The sequence below is a fragment of the Mus pahari genome, chromosome 3, assembly GCF_900095145.1.
Source record: "Mus pahari chromosome 3, PAHARI_EIJ_v1.1, whole genome shotgun sequence".
Classification (NCBI taxonomy): Eukaryota; Metazoa; Chordata; class Mammalia; order Rodentia; family Muridae; genus Mus; species Mus pahari.
In genome coordinates this window covers 54,725,997-54,748,873 of record NC_034592.1, presented here as the reverse complement: position 1 = coordinate 54,748,873, position 22,877 = coordinate 54,725,997, and the positions used below count along the sequence as shown (strand labels likewise).

General features: G+C 36.2%; 1 protein-coding gene across 1 annotated transcript in view; it reads right to left on the bottom strand.

Annotated features, from left to right (window-relative positions):
- LOC110317892 overlaps positions 1-19,906 on the bottom strand; it is a 70,130-nt gene extending 50,224 nt beyond the window's left edge. The window contains exons 1-3 of the mRNA XM_021192701.1: positions 19,820-19,906; positions 16,069-16,165; positions 13,983-14,017 (exon numbers count right to left, since the gene is read on the bottom strand). Of these exons, the coding sequence (XP_021048360.1) occupies positions 13,983-14,017; positions 16,069-16,165; positions 19,820-19,906 (219 nt within the window). The remainder of the gene's footprint in view (positions 1-13,982; positions 14,018-16,068; positions 16,166-19,819) is intronic.
- Positions 19,907-22,877: the final 2,971 nt, after the last annotated feature.

Here is a 22,877-nt window from a genome sequence, read left to right as displayed (position 1 = left end):
TTCATAGCAGCCTTATTTACAATAGCCAGAAGCTGGAAAGAACCCAGATGTTCCTCAATAGAGGAATGGATACAGAAAATGTGGTACATGTACACAATAGAGTACTACTCAGCTATTAAAAGCAATGGATTTATGAAATTCCTAGGCAAATGGATGGATCTTGAGTATATCATCCTGAGTGAGGTAACCCAATCAAAAAAGAACTCACATGATATGCCTTCACTGATAAGTGGATATTAGCCCAGAAATTTAAAATATTTGTTAAAAATTTAAAATGAAATTTACAATATACCCACAGAAATAATACTTCCCACTTAGGAAAATGAAGCCAAAGTTCATTCCTTTTCGGTTTACTCCCTAATTACAATCATTACTCTGTTTATGAAATTCCTGCCTAAATCTCAGCATCTTTAAAATGAATACAGGCAGTTAAGAAAGCCTTCTCTAATCCAATCTGGAGATTTGGAGCAGTATGGTATTATGACCAGGAAAACTAGCAAAAAAGATATACCACTTTATGTACTTATAGTAATGTAATTTTACCATCTTAGCACTAGAATAAAATGACAAGTAAAATGTATAATATTATATAAAATATCTAAACTAAATACAAATCTGTAGAACCCAAATTTCATAGATGGACAATCTGATTTTAACAAGGTTGATATGGGATGGATATTTCAACATGGTCTCAGTTCACAGCACAGACTTTCCTTTGCCACTGTGCAAAGTTTGTTTAATGTATTTAACACATATTTAATGTGTGCAGGTGAAACCCAAAGAGCTCTTTGTGCTTAGAATCATTTGATGATGTTTTCGAACATCTAGTCAATAAATGTCATCTACTTAAGGGAACAACAATCAGATCCTTTTAAACAAAGCAAACGTAACTTGTCAATCAGGAAAGTACTTCATAATACAGAACTAATATTCCTCTCTCCCCAAAATGAAGAGATTCTGAAACTGAAATTTGAAGCTAATTTTGGCTAGCTGAATGGGTGACAGTGTCAACAAATTAAAATCATTTCAATGGCAGACATTGCTTTGAAGGAAGAAGAAGATGTGTAGAAAGTATCTACTCACTCAAGAGATTGCTTGCTAGTGTGTTATCAGGAAATTGTCAGAAAATATTTGGAAGTGAGAAAGATGATGTCCAGTTTTGAATACATGGAGACATTCAGTGTAATCTAAGAAATATGAGAGGTAAACTATTTTAAATTAACTAAAAATTAGGACAAGTTATTCTATATGATAACCTGACATGTAATTTTGTGTTGTCTACGTTCTCTTGTTGAACAAAATGCTATCAAGTGAGTAGCATCAATTTAAATGTTTACACACCAGTGTCTGAACACACCCATGGACATCATGTCTTCTTTGTTCTTCTGTTAATGTTGCCTCTTTGCATAAATCTGTTGGTAAATTCATATATTTATGTAAAATTAACTATGAATCAATGTCAGTTCAAAGTTTATGTAGAAACAAATGGATATGTTTAAATAGTAATAACAAATATTGTATATTTATTTACACAAGTAAGTACACTTAATCCTTAGAAGAAGATTTAATATTTTAAGATACACTTATAACCAACCAAAATATTAATATATCCCTTAGATAGTAGGTTCTGTAAGTTTCAACTAACTTGGTGATTTTAAAGATTCATCCTCAAACTCAACATAAATAAATGACCTTAAATACAAAGCTTTAAAACACCACTGAAATGTTCAAATTCACAGTGCACTATTCTTGACATTGTAAAAATATATCAATAACGTGCATTTTCCAAACCAAATGGCATATGCATTAAATTTTTAGAAAGTAAAACATTATTAGAAACTTATTTTATCCTTCTGATGTGAACAAAAATCCAACACATTGCAGCATTCCTGACACCCTTGTTTATGTCCACTAAAGACAAGTCAGCTATAGGATTTCTTCATTGGTCAACTGTACATTTCTAGAAAACAACAACAACAACAACAACAACAACAACAACAAACCAGACATTTCCAGTTTGGAAGTCCTTTATAGCATCCACTATTTTCCTAAGATAATTCAAGTGCAAATGTAGAACCTTTGCTAATGAATTGCCATTGACAAGATTCCTTTTCTCGCTCAATAATGATATGTTGAAAATACGCTAACTGCTGGAGCCTGGCATTACATCCTGTTAGTGAAGAGAGTCATGGATGAATTTCCAATAATTCTGGACTGTGAGTTTAGGTGCATAGAAGGGTGAAAACATAAAAAAAAAGAGAGAAATATAGGTAGATGGAAGGAAGAATTACTCAAATGAGTTGGTGTGTGTCACCACCAGCTTGAGACTTTATAGAAAAGCAAATGTATGGCAATGAAAAGGCAAAGAGTTCAGTCAAGTTCTGATTGTCAACAGATGACAAATGGCTTTTAGCTACTCAACATCAAGGTTTTTTTTTGAATTCTAAATATGTATTTTAATGTGCTCTATAACGACAGTATTTACATGCATTGGTATGCAAGGGATGTGTGCTTCTGTGATGAGAAGGCAATGGATGGACTCATATTATTTTTTTAAAAATACTTTATAAAGATTGCAATACAATGACATCATCCCTACCCCCACCCCACCCACACCCCCAGTCTTCTACCCCTTTACTCCCCCTATTCCCTGGCTCTGCCTTTCTTCCTCCGAGCCTTCCTATGGACCTTGCCATACTTGCTTTCAATTTCATGACTTCTTTCCTTTGTTGTTATTTGTGTGTGTGTGTGTGTGTGTGTGTGTGTGTGTGTGTGTGTGTGTGTGTAGAGCATGATTTTAGTATTTTCAACTGTTAATGTTCAACAGACAGAATAATTATTTTAAGATATATTTCATTGTTATGTCTCCCTTTTCATTTCTAATTTTATTAATTTGGATACTGTCTCTGTGCCCTCTGGTTAGTCTGGCTAAGGGTTTATCTATCTTGTTGATTTTCTCTCCTGGTTTGGTTGATTCCTTTTATAGTTCTTTTTGTTTCTATTTGGTTGTTTTCAGTCCTGAGTTTGATTATTTCCTCTTGTGTGTATCTGCTTTTTGTCTGTTTGTTAGTTCTAGCTTTCAGGTGTGCTGTCAAGCTGCTAGTGTAAGTTCTCTTCAGTTTCTTTTTGGAGGACTTAGAGCTCAGAGTGTTCCTCTTGCCACCACTTTCGTTGTGTCCCATAAGATTTAGTATGATGTGTCTTCATTTTCATTAAATTCTAAAAGGCCTTTCTTTCTTTATTTCTTCTTGACCAAGTTATCATTGAGTACAGCATTGTTCAGCTTCCATGTATATGTGTGCTTTCTGTTGTATTTGCTGGTATTTATGACCAGCCTTAGTCTGTAGTGATCTGATAGGGTGCATGGTATTATTTCAATCTTCTTGTAGCTGTTGAGGCCTGTTTTATGACCAATTCTATGATCAATTTTGGACAAGGTACCATGAGATGCTGAGAAGAAGGTATATTCTTTTGCTCTAGGATGAAATGTTCTATAAATATCTGTTAGATCCATTTGGGTCATAACTTCTGTTAGTTTCACTGTGTCTCTGTTTTTTTTTTTTTTTCTGTTTCCATGATTTGTCCATTGCTGAGAGCAGGGTTTTGAAGTCTCTCACTATTAATTTGTGGGGTGTGATGTGTGCTTTGAGCTTTAGGAAAGTTTCTTTTATGGATGTGGGTGTCCTTGCATTTGGAGCATAGGTTTTCAGAATTGAGAGTTCATCTTGGTGAATTTTTCCCTTGACCAGTGTGAAGTTGTCCTTCCTTATATTTTTGATAACTTTTGGTTGAAAGTTGATTTTATTCGAGATTAGAATGTCTACTCCAGCTTGTTTCTTTGGAGCTTTTGCTTGGAAAATTGTTTTCAAACCTTTTACTTTGAGGTAGTGTCTGTCTTTGTCACTGAGGTACATTTCCTGTATGCACAAAATGCTGGGTCCTGTTTATGTATCCAGTTTGTTAATGTATGTCTTTTTTGGGAAACTGAGTCCATTGATGTTAAGAGATATTAAGGAAAAGTGATTGTTACTCCCTGTCATTTTTGTTGTTAGAAGTAGAATTATGTTCGTGTGGCTATCTTCTTTTGGGTTTGTTGAAAGATTACTTTCTTGCTTTTTCTAGGATGTAGTTTCCCTCCTTGTGTTGGTGTTCTGCATCTATTATCCTTTGTAGGGCTGGATTTATGTAATTATTTTGTAAATTTGGTTTTGTCATGGAATATCTTAGTTTCTCCATCTATAGTAATTGAGAGTTTTGTTGGGTCTTGTAATCTGGTCTGGCATTTGTGTTCTCTTAGTGTTTGTATGACATCTGCTCAGGATCTTCTAGCTTTCATAGTCTCTGGTGAGAAGTCTGGTGTAATTCTGATAGGTCTGCCTTTACATGTTGCTTGATCATTTTCCCTTACTACTTTTAATATTATTTCTTTGGTTTTTTTTTTTTTTTTTTTTTTTTTTTTTTTTTGTGATGGGAGGAATTTCTTTTCTGGTCCTGTCTATTTGGAGTTCTGAAGGCTTCTTGTATGTTCATGGGCATTATTTTCTTTAGGTTAGGGAAGTTTTCTTATATAATTTTGTTGAAGATATTTACTGGCCTTTTAAATGGGAATCTTCACTCTCTTCTATATCTATTATCCTTAGGTTTGGTCTTCTCATTGTGTCCTGGATTTCCTGGATGTTTTGGGTTAGGAGCTTTTTGCATTTTGCATTTTCTTTGACTGTTGTGTCAATGTTTTCTATGGTATCTTCTGCACCTGAGATTCTCTATTCCATCTCTTGTATTCTGTGTATTGGTGATGCTTGCATCTATGTCTCCTGACTTATTTCCTAAATTTTCTAAGTCCTAAATTTTCTCTGTCTCCCTTTGTGATTTCTTTATTGCTTCTATTTCCATTTTCAAATCATGGCTGATTCTGTTCATTTCCTTCACCTGTTTCATTGTGTATTCCTATAATTCGTTAAGGGATTCTTGTGTTTCCTCTTTAAGGGCNTCTAGCTGTTTACGTGTGTTCTCCTGTATTTCTTTAAGGGAGTTACTTATGTCTTTCTTAAAGCCCTCTATCACCATCATGAGAAGTGACTTTAGATCTGAATCTTGCTTTTCCGGCGTGATGTTGTATCCAGGACTTGCTATGGTGGGAGAATTGGGTTCTGATGATGCGAAGTAACCTTGGTTTCTGTTGCTTATGTTCTTATGCTTCCCTCCCGCCATTTGATTATCTCTAGTGCTACCTGCCCTCACTATATCTGACTGGAGCCTGTCCTTCCTGTGATCCTGGTTGTGTTAGAACTTCTCAGAGTTCAGCTGTTTCTGTGATCCTGTGATTCTGGCATCCTGTATCCTGAGATCCTGGGTGTGTCACAGCTCCTGGGAGTCAATCTGCCTCTGGGACCCTGAGATTCTGGTGTGATCAAGCTCCTGTGATCCTGTGATCCAGTGATCCTGGGAGTGTTAGAGCACCTGAGACTGGAACTTCCTCTGGGTGTTGTGGGACTGGTGGCAGAGTTCTCACCCAAGGTCTGTTCAGGGCACCAGCTCAGACAGAAGGAACCCGTGCCACTGGCTGTGTGGAGTTCCTGGGTGCCTGGGTCATGCTGTCCCCAACACCAAGATTTTAAGTGTATTGTAGTCATACTTGCACTAAATGTAGATCAATAGAATGTGGTTCAAGAAAAACTGATAGTTTAGAATAGCAATAAATATTAGATGGAAGTTCAAAATAAATGATGCATATATGATGTAGAGAATGTTTCCAGAATATTCATGAGCCTGGAGCCAATTCAGTGTAATTTAATTGGTTAATAAATTAATGTATAAGCCTTGAATACAGGCGCCTATACCCTGCTTACTATATTTTAAAAATGAGTGAAGATGTGACTCAAAATAAAGTAGACAATATAGTAAAATTCACTGAGCTTGGTAGATATGTTTCACGTGCTCTGTTTTAATCCAGGAATTTAATTTCAGTGCCCACCTTCCAAAGTACTAGGAGTTCAGGATGTAGAAAGAGGCCAGCTGGGAATATAAGAATCATCTGTAAAGCACAAATACTGTGCGGAAAGGCTCTGTTTGTAATGCTCAAACAGAAAGAGTAGCAAGTGGAGGAGAAGGGAGGACAATGCAGCAGAACAAGAGGATGAATCGGGGCAAAATGAAAACCTATATACAGCAGAAGGGGGAGGGAGAGTCCAGAAGCAACTCTATAGGCAAGTGATTTGGACTGATGTTTTACAGTCTCCTCTCTATCACATACTTCATAATCTTACTCTAATTACACAGAGAAAGAATGATTTCTTAGTAAAAAAGGATCACGTTTCAGATCATTTCACAATATGTTTTATTTTAAATTCTTATATCATGTCATATGAACTGCTGTGATGAACCCTATTCTGTACATTACAGTCACTAAACTCAATAGGAATCTAAATAGAATAAATCTTTGATAAAGACAACCACTGTCACAAGGTGGAGTCTGACGAGGCCCTGGAGCCTACAGGAGATATTTCACATTCAAGCCACAGCACCCTACTTAAAGTTTGTTGTACTAACGGAAAAATAGTGCTTCTTGCAAAAATAAAAGAGAATTCCCTTCTCAGTGAAAAAATAAAATAAACTATATAAGTGACATTTCAAAAAAAAAAAAAGTAGTTGTTCTGTGGACTCCACTATCCTCCCATCATTCATTGTTACTTCACTTGTGCATTTCATTGTGCCTAATGGCCATGAAAATATTACCATACCTTAAGTACATTGAACAATGCAGCTGCATTGACATTGAAAAGGGATCAGATATGAGGCTCATCACTATTCTTCTCTTTTAAATCACTGTATCTGTTAGGTCAGTATCTGAGTCTCCTTGCACACATGTTCACTCTGATTTAAATATACATTCTACAGAATGAGTATTCAGAACACATTGTTCATACCTTCCATTTCACCATGCCTCAAAGTATCATTTCTCTCTTCTATAGACACAGCTAAACGGCATACATCGTCCTTCCCTGGCTGCTGGAATGAAGATAAAATTTGAGTTGCAAAAAATAGATTTTTTTTAGGAGGACAGAGTTTCTCGTTGACAGACATTACTTTGATGGAAGAGGAGGATCGGTAGAAAGTAAATCCTTCACTTATCTGTTCATTCACAGAACTGAAATTTGACCTTAACGAATTTGCATGTTATGCAGGATCTAGTAATTTTCAGAAAGATACAGGGCAACAGAACTAAGATGCTATTTAATTTCGAATGGAGGTTTCTAAGAATATTCTAAGAATTATACGATGATAAAATATTTTTAAAAATAAATACAAAATTATGAATATTCTACCCAATGGTTTATTATTTTAATAATTATATGTGTGCACCTATGCTATCTTGTTAAAATGACATATTTACATACCAATGAATGATCATTTCCATGGTTGACATGTCTTTGTTTTTCTGATATTATTTCTTTTTCTGGAACTGCTGATGAACACACATATGTACATAGTATCAGATTTATTGTGGTAGTAGAAAACATGAAAACATTTATATAGAGATAATTAGAAGTGTTTAAATTTAGTTATAATTAATGATGAGTTTTTATAGTCCCAAGTCATTGTTTCTAGAAAACCTAATGTGCAGTTGTAAATTGATGATGGTGGGATTCATTCAAGGTTGACATACAGAGGCATATCACCCATTTGTGATACACAGATATTGTATGTGGAAGGCCTTGTCTGTTATGCTCAAACAGAAAGGATAGCAGAAAGATAAGAAGGAAGGAGCTCCAAATCAGTGTATGCAGAGGACAAAGAATAGTTAGAGGAGGAGGAGTTAGAGGAGGAGAGAGCAGAGGAGGAGCAAGAAAGGGTAAAATAGTTGGAGGAGTAATAGAAAGAGATTCGATGGGCAAGAAGTTTAGATTTATTTTATAGCTCAAGTTTTATAATTTATAGTTACACATACCAACACATAATTTTTAGATATATTTATTTACTTATTCGTCTATTATCTATCTATCTATCTATCTATCTATCTATCTATCTATCTATCTATCTATTTATTTATGTGTGTATGTGTGTTTGCCTACCTGCCTATATGTCTGTCTGTCTGTCCATCTGTCTGTGTGTTTAGGCATTCAACATGCCATAGCCCACATGTGGAGATTTGAAGAAAATTTAAGAGTCATTTTTTCATGCTACCTTGTGGGATCCAGGAGTGAGCTCAGGTCCTTAGGTCTGTACATTTTCTCCTCTACCCAATGAGCCTTCTCACTGGCTCGGGGTGAAATTTGAAGAGAAAATGATTACATTTGTCTGACTATGTTACATTCTATCGTATTATGCTGTGGTATTTATATCCTGTCATATGATCTGAAGCATCAGGATAGACTATGACAGTAGAGATTAATTGCACTGACAAACTAAATAGAAGAATCAGGAGAAATAAAAACCACAGCCTCCTTTTGTAAGCCTTGTATAATTATTGTGCTATTTAGGATAGCTTTGAATTGCCAAGGTCAGGTCAACCTTGGTCTCAACTTCTGGTTGTATTGGAAAATGCAAGAAGTTCAATTCTTTCCATCTTTACAATAATTATTTGCCAGCTTTGGGAAAGACACACACATTAATCAAAATAGGAGTCACTCACTGGTGAAGAATTTTCAAGGTGAACTGAGTAATGTGGAGTCATACATTTAGAAATACCAACATAAATACCCTGAGGCTGTGTGTGTGTGTGTGTGTGTGTGTGTGTGTGTATGTATGTATGTACACTGGATAACAATAAATAAAAGAAGAGGCCATTAATTTGAAAGGCAACAATGGGTGGTAAACAGGAGGGCTTAGAGGAGAAAACAATTTTGTTTTTTCTATGTACTCTATAATTTCCCCATCATTCATTTTCCTATCTCAAAATCTATTTTCTTCATTCTTTCTATCTTACATGAGTTTCATAAATTATACTGACTCTTTCATTCTCCCTAGGTTTAGCATAGTATCTAAGAATTATAAAATTAGAATTATAGGAGTGGTGAATATTGTAGAGAAGTTTTCTGCTTGCAATAAGAAACTAAACCTTTTTATTCTTCATCTCATTTGAACTTTGCTGTATCTCAAAAACATGAACAGAACCAAAACAATATTTATTTTTTCTCTAGGTTCTTGTAAGCCTCGAACAATTATCTAACAGATCTTTTAAAAGCTCACTTGATAACTAGTCCTCAAACAATGTTTGATTGACCAGAACCTTTGGATAACTCATGGACAAATTCAGAATCTTGGAGTTGCTAAATCTCACTGTCAGCTCTGTCATGGTCTTCAGCTGTCATCTATCAAAGGTAAGAGTCAATGGCTGTGCTGGCTAGGTCCTGTCAACTTGATACAAAGCTAGACATATTTAGGAAGAGAGAGTGTTAATTAAGAAAGTGTCTCCATATAATTGTCATTTCTGATTGATGTGGTAGAGCCCAGCCCACTGTGGGCAGTGCCACCTCTGGGCATGCACTCATGGAGTGTATAGGAAAGCAGACTGAGTAAGCCAGTAAGCAGCATTTCTCATTGACTCCATTTCTGCCTCCAGGTCCCTGTTCTGTTTGAGGTCTTGCTCAGAAGTCCCTCAGTGGTGGACTGTTACTAAGAGGTAAAATGGCCTCTTTTCTCTCCAAGTTGCCTTTCAGCCTGAGGTTGCTTCAGCCATGGCAAAGAGCACTAACCACTTTGTGATTGGTGTGAGTTACCAGAAATGCCCATGTTGTATCTGACCATAGTGTTTTATCATGGCATGACAAACCATAATATAGTGGCTGATAGAGATGGCTGCCTCTTCTATTGGCTCGATTTTCTGTTTCAGATTAGTACTCTGTCTGTCATCCTTATGTTTACCACATACAAACCACAGAAGAAATTACACATTTCCAAATGTATTTTTGGACTTCCATGGTGTACTTGACCATCTCAAAACACACCTACTGTTTTTCTTCTCTCTTGCTTTGCTTGTTTGGTTAGGTATTATACTACACTAAGTAGTAACCAATGTTGGACATCAATTGCTCTCCCTATATGACATAGCAGCTATGTTCCTATTAGCCCTATGAAAATCAAATGTTTGTGTTCTGGAAGGGGTAGGAAAATGTTCATTTTCTTCTCAAATGGAAGAGGAATGCAAAGACATGCTTCTGCTGTCATGATACATAGATAATATGAGCAGCAGAGATCACTTTTTCTCTCTGACATATCTAGCACCCCGTGTTTCATACTTTAGAGAATTTCACCACCCGCACATACTTTTCACGCACCTTCACAATCCCTTTTTATCCCTCAATGGCTTTCCTGCCACTCCCTTCTCTGCCTTCTTTACCTTGCTACTCCTCAGACATTATGAAACTTTGTGATGCATTTAGTATCTCGTCTTCTTTAGCAGCTCGTTCAGTTATGTTGGCAGAAAGTGTTTCTACATGGCTTGTCTGAAGCGGAACTTGCTATGTGGGAAGTAGGGAAGTGTATTTGAATAGTAGAATAATCTAACCTTCCTAATTTTATAACTACTCACCCTAAGGGCTTCACATAAAACACATGTGTTACCTTTCACTTCTGTATTTGTGATATTTTCTGGTCTTTCATCCATAATCCTAGCTGAATGAACCCCATCATCCAGTGAAAAAGTCTCAGAGGTAGTCTGTTAAAATCAAAATAAAAGTGAGCTGTAAAATATTTTTCTGAATGCCTTATTCCAAAAGCAATTTAACTGAAATTAAGGGCAACATGTATGGGAAACCATGTCATTTAGACTGAAAGCCTCGCATTCCTCTCACAGTGAGCACCACACACAGAAGAAATTCTGAAACATTTTCTAGGAATCAGAATAGCTATCAAGTATGTGTCAATGAGCAAAGATAGATTAGGATAATTTGATAATTTAATATGAGAGACTTTATCAAATGCATAACTAATATCTTTAACCTATAAAAATAAATTCCAAGTGTTCTTTGTAGCTTTTTGGTAGCAAGATCACCAGCACAACGCCTAAAACATCCATCTGGAATAAAGCATGCAAAACAAATGCTTTCAGTTTCCTGAAGATTCCTTAAACCAACACAAGTAATTACAGCCACCGAGTGTTTTTACTGTTAAAACTGGCAAAAACTGTGCATGTTTCATTTATTTGCTCAAGGTCAAGTACTGTTTCTATCTTAGTGTTGTCATGGAATAATGATAATAATAATTAAAATGTAACAACACAATACTCTTCATTGCACCTCTGATTCCAATTTTACTCCCATGTTATAGACTGAGGAACTGATGACAAAGGGTCACACACAATGGGAACACTGGTATGGCGTGGTGTCACAGGCTAGTCTTTTCTTAACAAGTAGGAGCCAGTAAGTTCATCAAATGTTTAATACTTACTGTGCAAAACCTGAAAGGCCCCATGTGCTTAGAGGCATCTGTTGGAGCTTTCTTACATGCAGCCAATAAAAATATGCGGCAGTAGTAGCAATAAACAGATGGAATCAAACAGAAGCAGTGTGTCAATTGTCAATAAAGAAGATGCATTGAACTACCAAACTCCATTCCCAAAGAAAAGAAAGGTATTTCTAAAAGGTAGACTAGAAATGATCTCTTACAAGGAAAACTGAGGCCAAAGGTACTTGGAAGTATTAAGTCATTTCAATCATAGAAACTGGCATGAAGAGACTATGGGATTAGGAGATGTACTGATTTGCTTACTCCTGAGGCTGTTTTGAGTTTAGCAAGTTATTATTTTATGGAGCTAACACATGAAGTTTCAAATGATTTTCACAGGAATAGTGAACAACAAAATTAAGATCAGATTTCAATTTGAATACATAAGTACCCCAAGAATATTTTTAAAGTAATAAGATGGTAAAATATATTTTAAATAAAGAACATAGTTGTGACTGATTGTTCTGATAGTTTGGTATGTAACTGTATTTGCCTTTTTATGTTCTTAAACAAAACAAAGCAAAGCAAAGCAGTATTCAGTGAGACTCATCAATGTAATATTTACATACCCATGACTGGAGACTTGGATGGCTCCCGTGCCTTTTGAGCTCTTCCACTACCATTTCTTCATTGCCTGATTCTTCTGACAAATGCATACATTTAGTTAGCATTAACTAAAATATAGTAGTAATAAATAAAATGAGGGTATTGCAAAGGAACAAGTTGAATGCTTAAACATAGTTATAGTGATTCTAAATTTTCATTTTTTTCCAAGCAATCATTTTAAGGGATCTTACTATTTAGTTGAATGTTTAATATATTGTGAGGCACACATGCTCATGCAAATTTAAATACATCATTTGGTCAGACATTAGACACTGTGAGGTAAAGAAAACTCAGCAATTTCAAATATTTACCCACAAATGAACCAGAAAACTTGAACTCTAGACACAAAACTGGAAAATACTATTAAGTGTTCATATTTACAGTGTACATCATTCTCAGCTTCATATTAGAAATATTACTATTTTTATGTATTATATAGAAAAAGATGCAAACATATCAAAAATGTTTTGTCTACTTACTTAATTCTTGTTTCTACTTCTTAAATACAATTAGTTGTGGGAAGTCTTAACCGTCTAAATTGCTTTCTAAAAATTAGATATCTCTAAAATGGGATCCTTTGTAACTTTTATATGGTTTCTATTAGGCTTAAATAATTAAATCATTCTACATGTGCATATCATTTGGTAACATATTGGAAGGAACAACATTTTTTATCATGTTTGTGTAACAAGACATTATTCTTCTTGTTCAGTAATTACTGGTTGAAGTACTGATAAATGCTAGGTAGGAACTGGAAATTCTACCCTGTTGATGTTAAATTCACCAACCGATTTCCCCCTGGCATGCCTGCCCTGAGGCACAATAGTATGGTTAGGTGCACAGAAGCCTGGGAATAATAAAAACACAAGAAAAGAAATGGGCATGAGTTATATTTACCCTAAAATATATGTACTGGTGAGGAACAGACCTCAGCAGTGTGGCAATGTGAGCGGAAAGTGGGTACAGATGAAAACGTGAAGGTGGAGAGGCCAGCCAGATTCTGGGTATTAAAACAACTCCAGTGCATTTTAGAGTAATATGTTTGAGGTGTCCCATTGTGACACTTGCCCTTGACACAGATCAGTGCTGTGCATGGGGAAAGCATACCAGCAGAACAAGCACACGTGTCGGAGGATGCCTTCACTGAAGATAAGAGATGAAAATATGAGACTCAGACCGGAGCTAGGAAATGTGCCAAAAATTGTTCGTGCCATGAACTCATCTTGTAATAGTTATACTAAGTCACATGGACTATGAAAATGGACCTCATTCTGAGATTCAGCACAAACACACTGAATGCCACGGTGAATGTAGGCTTCCAATTGCTTGTGATTTCCAGGAGAAATGAATATGTATCTTCACTCTTGGCAACTTACTAGTCTTCAAGACAGTCCTGGATACTACAGGCCAGGCGAATCACAAAACATGGATATGCTCAATGATGTCCACTTTCCTGATAATTAGTTATTAGCTTTGAAAAAGGTACAAATGTCAATCATGGAACATTGGGAGTTACATAACTAACTGGTCAAGGATTTTCATTGACAACTGTACTTAGGAAGCCAAGCATAAGGACTCAGGTTTTAAAAATCTTGCCTCTAATATTTGTGTACATTTTGTAGTTCATACGCTAATGCCAAGAAGGACATTTGAATTATTGACAAATTATTTCCTTAGATTTGGGGTTGTAACAATGGCAGAGTCAGAACATAGCAAATATCCCACGTTTTACACCACTGCTTCCCACGGTATCGATACTGCAAATTACCTGATTCACTTGTGCTTGCATGCATGCCCACCACTGCTGTATATTCAAATGCACTTCCCCTCTGAATAGTAGACTGTACAGATGTTGGGAGAAGAAATTTAATGGTTATTTTTCACTTCATAAAACATGAAGTTAACCATATCAAGAACTATGCAACACGTACTTCCTTAAGTTGAGGAGGATATTCCTTTGGAGATCCTAAAAACATGAAGAACAGAGTCAGCTACACAAAAATCAGGCAAAGTAATCCATTAATAGTCCAGTAGTAATAGGAGAGTGAATCTTTCCAAGTGGGTAACTTAGAAAATTGTGATCTAGAGTTTGGTTTGTGGGAATAATTGTTTGCCTTCCTTTTCTGTTTTAGATTGTGATAGGAATAAGAATGAGAAAGATAAAGATGAATTCTTAGGTAAGCTTAAAGGTAGGATCTTTTCAGAGTTGGGCAAGTCTAATGAACATCACTTAGGAAAATGCAAAAACAGCATGTTGGACATGCTGAGTGGTGAAGAGGGGTGTGATCTCTGGTCAGATGACAAACCCAGGACCCGAGGGGTTAAGGCTCCTGTGTATGCTGGTGGTGATCACTGGGACACACATATTTACTGGAACATATTAGGAATATCCATTCTGCCATACAATAGCACTTTCTCCTGCTACCCATTTGTTATGTGACTCAGCAAGAACAGAGAAATGATGAAAATTGCATTGTAACAAATGTGTACTGCTTTTTATCACTGAAATAACAGGAGGTATGCTATGACATATTCTTTTTTTTTAAATCAAAATAGACAAGGGATACTGGTGTATTTACATTTTCTCATGGGATTATGGATTTCTTTATCAACTTAGCTGAAAAGGTAATAAAAACACCATCTGAATTCTTAGAATCTTTTTGACTCTATAATAAATTTGATATTTAAGAATTGTGGGGAGAATTGAAATGATCCGGCTCCCCAAAACTAGCTTTCCATTCTGCTTCCCAAAGGCTGCAGCTACCGTGAGTGAGCTTTGAGATTAAATATAATTGCAGAGAATCTTTCTGAAAGACATTTTCTTAGGCTTCTTCACCAAGAATTCTAAATTTAACCTACATCTCCTGCTTTTTATGTAGAGAGCAATTCAATGTATCAGTACAATTATAGTCTTATTTTATTCCTTTATTTACACACACTCAAACACACACACATACACATACACACACATCACAGCATTCATCTCTATTTAGAAGTGCATGTGTATCATACAATCATAAATGTAGATCTATTTGATAACATAGAGTCTTAGTATGCTGGTTCCAATAGGTGCCTACATTTTTATCATTTGTTATTATCTATCTCTTTGAAACTTTTATGTTCCCTTCAAACTAGCTAGAAACAAATCAATATTTATCCTTGTCATGTCTATCAAAGTACTAAGCAGTAAGGCATTGTATAGATCTTTGATAACTACTGACAGTATGGTTGGTAGACCAGTAGCTTCTTTTATCCAAGGATACATCTGGAGTCCTAAAGCTACTGAATATGATAATTACTATCATGATCCTCAAGAGGAAAAGAAAAAAATGAGGGTAAACAAACAAACAAACAAAAAAGGACATCTGGCTCCATTGATTCACTTTCCCCATCTCAGCCCAATTTTCCAGAGAATAAGAGCCTTTCCAGAAAATACCAAGAGGCAGGAACCAATGATCCAAGGGAACCAAGGGATATGATTTAGATTCCTTATTTTATAAAATTATTTGATCATTTCACATATGGTATTTGATTATGTTCATTTCTCTTCCCTTATATTTCTCCATGTCTACTCCCTTCACTGGCTACCCAATTCTTTGTTCCCCCCCCCAAAAAAAAACCCTCATCATAACCAAATGTGTAACCCAAATATTCTTGGGTGTGTGGCTACATATCACTTTCTCACTACACACACTCCTTCCCTAGATTCCTGTGATCCCTGTAATTCCTGTTCTCCATCTGTAACTCTGTCCTCATTGGTAGCTTGCCTCCTCTGTATTGCGTTTTGATAAAATACCCCTTAGATCTTACAATGCCTTGTAATTTATTGAACAATTCAGCTGTTTTACTTACACATTCAGCTAGTGTGTGCAGAAACTATTGGAAATCAATCTTATTACCATTTTACTTCTACTTTAAGTTAATATATAAAACAATTGTATTTCTCCTCTCAAATATTGGTCCTCCTGATTTGAATAACTATTCTATCCATGGACATATCATAAACATAGCTCATACCTTTCATTTCTCCTCTTGTAATAGTTTTTCTTCTTTGATTTGCAGTCCCTGGTAAATGATTCACATCTGTCTTCTGTAGAAGACACTCAGGCATAAGCTATGAAATTTAAGGTAAAGAGTAAGTTGCACAAATGACTTGGAAACTTATAAGAAACTGGAGTTTTCATTTTAAAAGCAAAAAGAAAAGAATTTAAGGAAAGATTTCATATGACTGCATGTTATAGGAAAATATTTAGCTTATCTATATTAAATCCATGTTTTATTTCATGGGCATTAATAAAAAGGGGGAAGGCCTGGAAGGTTATCACAACCACTTTCATAGAAAGATTGGTAGGTGTCAAATACATGATAGCCAGGAAAGAAACAATTAAGATTAATTTATGTTAAGGTTTCAAAACAAATCACACATATATAAACACATACAAGTAATATATATCATCTGGAAGAAGAATTCTAGCATGCATCTGTATTTTATGAATAAAATCACCAGAGCACACTTATTACACCCCGGGCTTTAATAAATTAGTCACAAATGAGTACAGTGGGGAAAGCCTTTCACTACCAAGGATTGAGACATATGGGAACCTGGTAGCTTTGCCATACAACATACAAAAACGTTTAGTCTCACTTATTCTGATAGAAAATAGTATCACCATCTTAATGTGTGCTTGGTAATGAACAATAAAAAAGGAGGGGGATTGAAAAATAGCTCAGTAATTAAGAGAATTCCTGCTCCTATAGGGCAGGTTTGAGTCCAGGCACTCTCATGATGGTTTCCAGTTGCCCTTAACTCCAATTCTCCATGGTTTGGAACTCTTTTCTGGTCTCTGCAGTCACTACATATAGGCAAAACACTCAAACAATTAAAATAAAATCTTTTCAAAATGGAGCTCATAAGGTTAGGAGGGAGATATGGGGGGCGATAAGACCATCAGAATGCCTTATATTGATTAGCATGTCTGTATTGATTGCATTTGCAAAAACCTCTGAATGCCTGTGGATAAGAGCCTTACCTGAAGTATAAAAATTTTAATGTGTATTGCACACTAGACAGATAATAATAGCATTATATATTCACAATCAAACACAAATAATCTTACAGAGAATATCAAGCCTAATTATCAAATATCACCCAAACATATAACTATCAAATTTTTTATGCAAATGCAATATATATGAATATGTGAATCAGTATGAGGCCTTTTAGACAATCTTCACACTATAACTGCAGTGTATAAACACATTCATAACATTTGATATGTATGTCCTTTAGATGGAGGCAGACCAGAAAGGCACCTTTATATGTGAAGAAAAATACTGCCATGCTTAAAGTGCACACTAAGTGATCTTTTTTTTTCAAAAACAATTTTTATTAGATATTGTCTTCATTTACATTTCAAATGCTATCCCAAAAGTCCCCTATACCCCCCCCGCCCTGCTCTCCAACCTACCCACTCCTACTTCCTGGCCCTGGCATTCCCCTGTACTGGGGCATATAATCTTCGCAAGACCAAGGACCTCTCCTCCCAGTGATGGCTGACTAGGCCATCCTCCGCTAAATATGCAACTAGAGACACAGCTCTGGGGGTACTGGTTAGTTCATATTGTTGTTCCTTCTATAGGGTTGTAGACTGATCTTAATAACACAGCAGTTACTTGTTTGAGCCTGTATTCTACATCTAATGGAAGAATAGTAGAAGACATCTATGGCTATTGGAGGTCTGCCACAGAGTCAAAATGAGGCAGCTTTATAAAAGAGGGAACATTGTTTTTAATAGCTGAGTAGTATTCCATTGTGTAAATGTACCATATTTTCTGTATCCATTCCTCTGTTGAGGGACATCTGGGTTGCTTCCAGCTTCTGGCTATTATAAATGTGGCTGCTATGAACATAGTGGAGCACGTGTCCTTATTACATGTTAGAGCATCTTCTGGGTATATGCCTAGGAGTGGTATAGCTGGATCCTCAGGTAGTACTATGTCCAATATTCTGAGGAACCACCAGACTGATTTCCAGAGTGGTTGTACCAGTTTGCAATCCTACCAGCAATGGAGGAGTGTCAACTGGCCAGACCCTTGGAGCTCCTGGGGACTGGACCACCAACCAAAGAGCACACATGGAGGGGTCCATGGCTCTGGCCACATTTGTGGTAGAGGATGGCCTTGTTGGACATCAGAGGGAGGCCAGAGGGTTCAATATCCCAGTGTAGGGGAATGCCAGGACTAGAAGGAGGGAGTGGGTGGGTGGGTGGGAGAGCACCCTCATAGAGGAAGGGGGACAAGGCATGGGAGAGGGGGATTTCTGGAGAGGAGACCTGGCAAGGTGATAACATTTGAAATGTAAATAAAGAAAATATCTAATAAAAATAAAAAAATAAATCATGGAACAAAAAAAAAGAAAGGAAGGAAGGAAGAAAAGAAAGAAAGAAAGAAAAAGAAGAAGAAAAGAAAAGAAGAAAGAAGTGGAAATATTAACAAAATAAAAAGGATCAAAAATTCAGGTGACAGTAGATGCTGGCGAGGTTCTGGAGAAAGAGGAATCCTCCATTGCTGGTGGGATTGCAAGCTTGTACAACCACTCTGGAAATCAGTCTAGTGGTTCCTCAGAAAATTGGACATAGTACTACTGGTAGATCCAGCAATACCTCTTCTGGGTATATACCCAGAAGATGTTCCAACTAGTAATAAGGACACATGCTCCACTATGTTCATAGCAGCNNTATTTATNATAGCCAGAAGCTGGAAAGAACCCAGATGTCCCTCAANAGAGGAATGGATACAGAAANTGTGGTACATTTACACAATGGAGTACTAAGCTATTAAAAACAATGAATTTATGAAATTCTTGGGCAAAGGGATGTATCTGAAGGATATCATCCTGAGTGAGGTAACCCAATCACAAAAGATGTCACTTGATATGCATTCACTGATAAGTGGATATTAGCCCAGAAACCTAGAATACCCAAGATACAATCTCTAAAACACAAGAAAATCAATAAGAAGAAAGACCAAAGTGTGGATACTTCATTCCTCCCTAAAATAGGGAATAAAATACCCATGGAAGAAGTTGCAGAGACAAAGTTTGGAGCTAAGTTGAAAGGATGGACTATCCAGAGACTGCACCACGCGGGGATCTATCCCATAATCAGCCACCAAATGCAGACACTATTGCATATGCCAGCAAGATTTTGCTGAAAGGACCCTGATATAGCTGTCTCTTGTGAGGCTATGCCAGTGCCTGGAAAATACACAAGTGGATGCCCACAGTCAGCTATAGGACAGAACACTGGGCCCCCAATGGAGGGGCTAGAGAAATTACCCAAGGAGCTGAAGAGGTGTGCAACCCTATAGGTGGAACAACAATATGAACTAATCAGTACCCCCAGAACTCGTGTCTCTAGCTGCATATATAGCAGAAGAAGGCCTATTTGGCCATCATTGGGAAGAGAGGCCCCTTGGTCTTGCAAACTTTATATGCCCCATACAGGGGAATGCCAGGGCCAAGAAGTGGGAGTGAGTGGGTAGGGGAGCAGGGCGGGGGGAGGACATAGGGGACATTCAGGATAGCATTTGAAATGTAAATGAAGAAAATATCTAATAAAATAATTAAAAATAACTAGATAAGCAAAAAATAAATGCTAAATACTGATAAATTACTTTCTAGGATAGTCTAACAAACTAATTTTATTTACTTTTACTAAACAAAACAAAGCTTTGTGAACCTAAGACCCCAGATTAAATATTTGCATACCATTGACTCTGTGCCTTCAAAGCTGTTTTCTATTTTGTTCTCTTCTGTGAATTTCACTTCAATGCTTGATACTGCTGATAAATGCATGCATTTAAGTACAATAAAATATAGTGAAATAATACATAAAATGACAATATATAGAATGAATAGAAATGTTTAAATTTAGTTTAAAAATTGACTATTTATTCTCCCAACTATTGTTTTAGCCTACTCTTAATTTTTAGTTGAAGATCTAACTTTTTGAAGACTTTTCTTTTACTATTTATTTATTCGTGTGTCTGTATTCATAGGAATGTTCCAGAAGGTGATTGCCTTCATAGATCAAAAGAGGGAGCCAGATACCCTAATCCTAGAAATAGAGGGAATTATGAGCCACTTGATCTAACTGTGGTTCACTGAAAGAGGAGCAAGTGCTATTAACAACTGAGTCATGACTCCAGCACAGAAGATGTAGTTCTTTTGGAGACACTTGTAATCATGTAAAACACACACAGACACACACAGACACACACACACACACACAGACACACACACACACACATACAGACACACACACACACACACATACACACATTCTGTAAATGTAACTTTTTACTGACACTATTTTGCTACATGTTAAACAAACATAATAATTTGAAAGCTTCATCCACAAATTCATAGCTGAATATAAATGAAAATACTTCCAAAGAGAATAGTTTACATTTTTATAGCAGTATTCAACAAACACGCCTTTCATAAAAGACACACACACACACACATGTATAAACATTTTAAAAAGGTAACAAGAAACTTGAAATAGATATTTATAAAGTACTATATATATAAATATATAAATATATATAAATCTATATATAAATATATAAAACATCTCCTAGTATATGATTTTCTCTTTCCACTTGATACTGGCTTTATAAACCATGCTGAATATTAGATTCTTCCTGATTTCGCAATAGTAACTAGACCTGTGTAAGTGGAGCACCAGAATAAATCAGTATCACAGAGAATTAATATGCTGATTCTCATGAGAAACAGTTTTCACTATTTACCTTTTTGAAATTCTTCTGCTATTTAGAAACATGCTCAGAACTCAAATCAATGTTTGCCTTTATTTATTTCTTTTCTATCTCACACGATCATGTAAAGGATCTTTGCATATATCCCTTTAATTTATTTTTGACATCTACATATATTGTCTGATATTTACAACATTCTGCCACACTCTTCTCCCCCCTTCAATTCCTCCCAGTGTCCTTCCACTCATTCTCAAATCCATAGCTTATTATTCTTTAATTATAATTATCACATACATATGATGGTCACTCCCAAAGAATGTTTGTTTAACCAATGTCCTCTTGATAATCCAAGGACAGATGGAAAATTCCACAGCTACTGACTGAAATGCAATGGCAATCCAACATGGTCCCCAAAAGGGGATTTGACATATGTGAGAATCTTTGATCACTATGAAATCTCCCATTAAAATCTACTAACCCCCAGTTAACCTTTTCCATATCTAGGCCCTGTCCTTCACTCTCATGTTCCATACATTAAATCTGCAGAGAAATCATATATTTCCGAATGGATTTATTTAAACTGACCACAATGTTCTTGACAACCTCATAGCTCATTCTAAGGTTTTCCTTCTCTCCAGTTCTCTTATTTTAGCCTCTCTGAAACTCTGTTGGGAAGTATTCATTGTTGGTTATACTGATGTATTGCATACCTGCTATGTTACCTTATCAAAATCAAACATAGTTCTTTGTGGTGGGGTACTACAATACTTCCAAATAATGATTGTAATAGGAATGGAAACATGCTCCGCTCCACTGACCCAGTTATGCTTTCAAAGACCACCTGCTTGCTGCTATTTCTAGTGTTATTTAATCCATTTTCTGAAGAAGGGTGTCTTAGTTAAGGTTTTACTGCTGTGAACAGACACCATGACCAAGGCAACTCTTATTTAATTGGGGCTGGCTTACAGGTTCAGAGGTTCAGTCCATTATCCTCAAAGCAGGAACATGGCAGCATTCAGGCAGGCATGGTGTGGGAGAAGCTGAGAGTTCTATATCTTCATCTGAAGGCTGCTAGCAGAATACTGACTTCCAGACAGCTAGGGTAAGGGTCCTATATCCTACACCCACAGTGACACACCTACTCCAACAGGCCACACCTCTTAATAGTGCCACTCCCTGGACCAGGCATATACAAACCATCACAAAGCTCATTATTTTATACCCTCCCCCACCACATTTCCATGTGCTGCATTTCATTTTGATACTTCTCAGATAATAACTCACATTTAATCTACCACATAACTCAGCTACTTCAGTGGCATATGGAACTTTACATTTGTAGAGAGTGGATTGGACATAATTCTTATAACCATTTAACTTGGTTAATGTTAGAAGGTATGTATGTTGTCTTCTAGTGTGCATAGTATTTCCAGATATACATAAGTGATTCTTCAAGTCTCTATACATAAAATAGTGTTTTTACCTTGCATTTCTGTATTCACTACATTTTCTCCTTCTTGACCCCAAATCCCAGTACAGCAAACAATATCCTTATTCAATCGATGAGGCTCGGGAGTAACCTGTTAAAAGTATAGAAATGAAATGCAGAAGAACTCTATCCATCTTCAAGATGGTCTGAATATCTCAATGCAGAAGCAGCAAGACTGAAAAAATCTGTGAAGTCTATATGTATTTCACATCACTGGTGTAGAGAATATCATACATATCTCTTAAATCAAGTCACACTTCTGTCCTCATATCCCACACACAAGGAAAACCAAATCTGGGAGGTCATCACAAACATTGTCACAGAAAAGAGAACAGTTGTCAAGTAAACGTCACATGTAGAGAAGTAATCAAATCTATTTGTTAATTTTATATGAAATTTATATTACATATATGCACACAAAGCCTTCCAATACGAAAATAAATGTCATGGTTCATTTATTATTGTTGTTTCAAAATGATATCAGGTCACATGTGTGTTAAATCCTCGTGTATATACAAAAGCAACTCACATGAATATTTCTATCTGGGAGCATTTT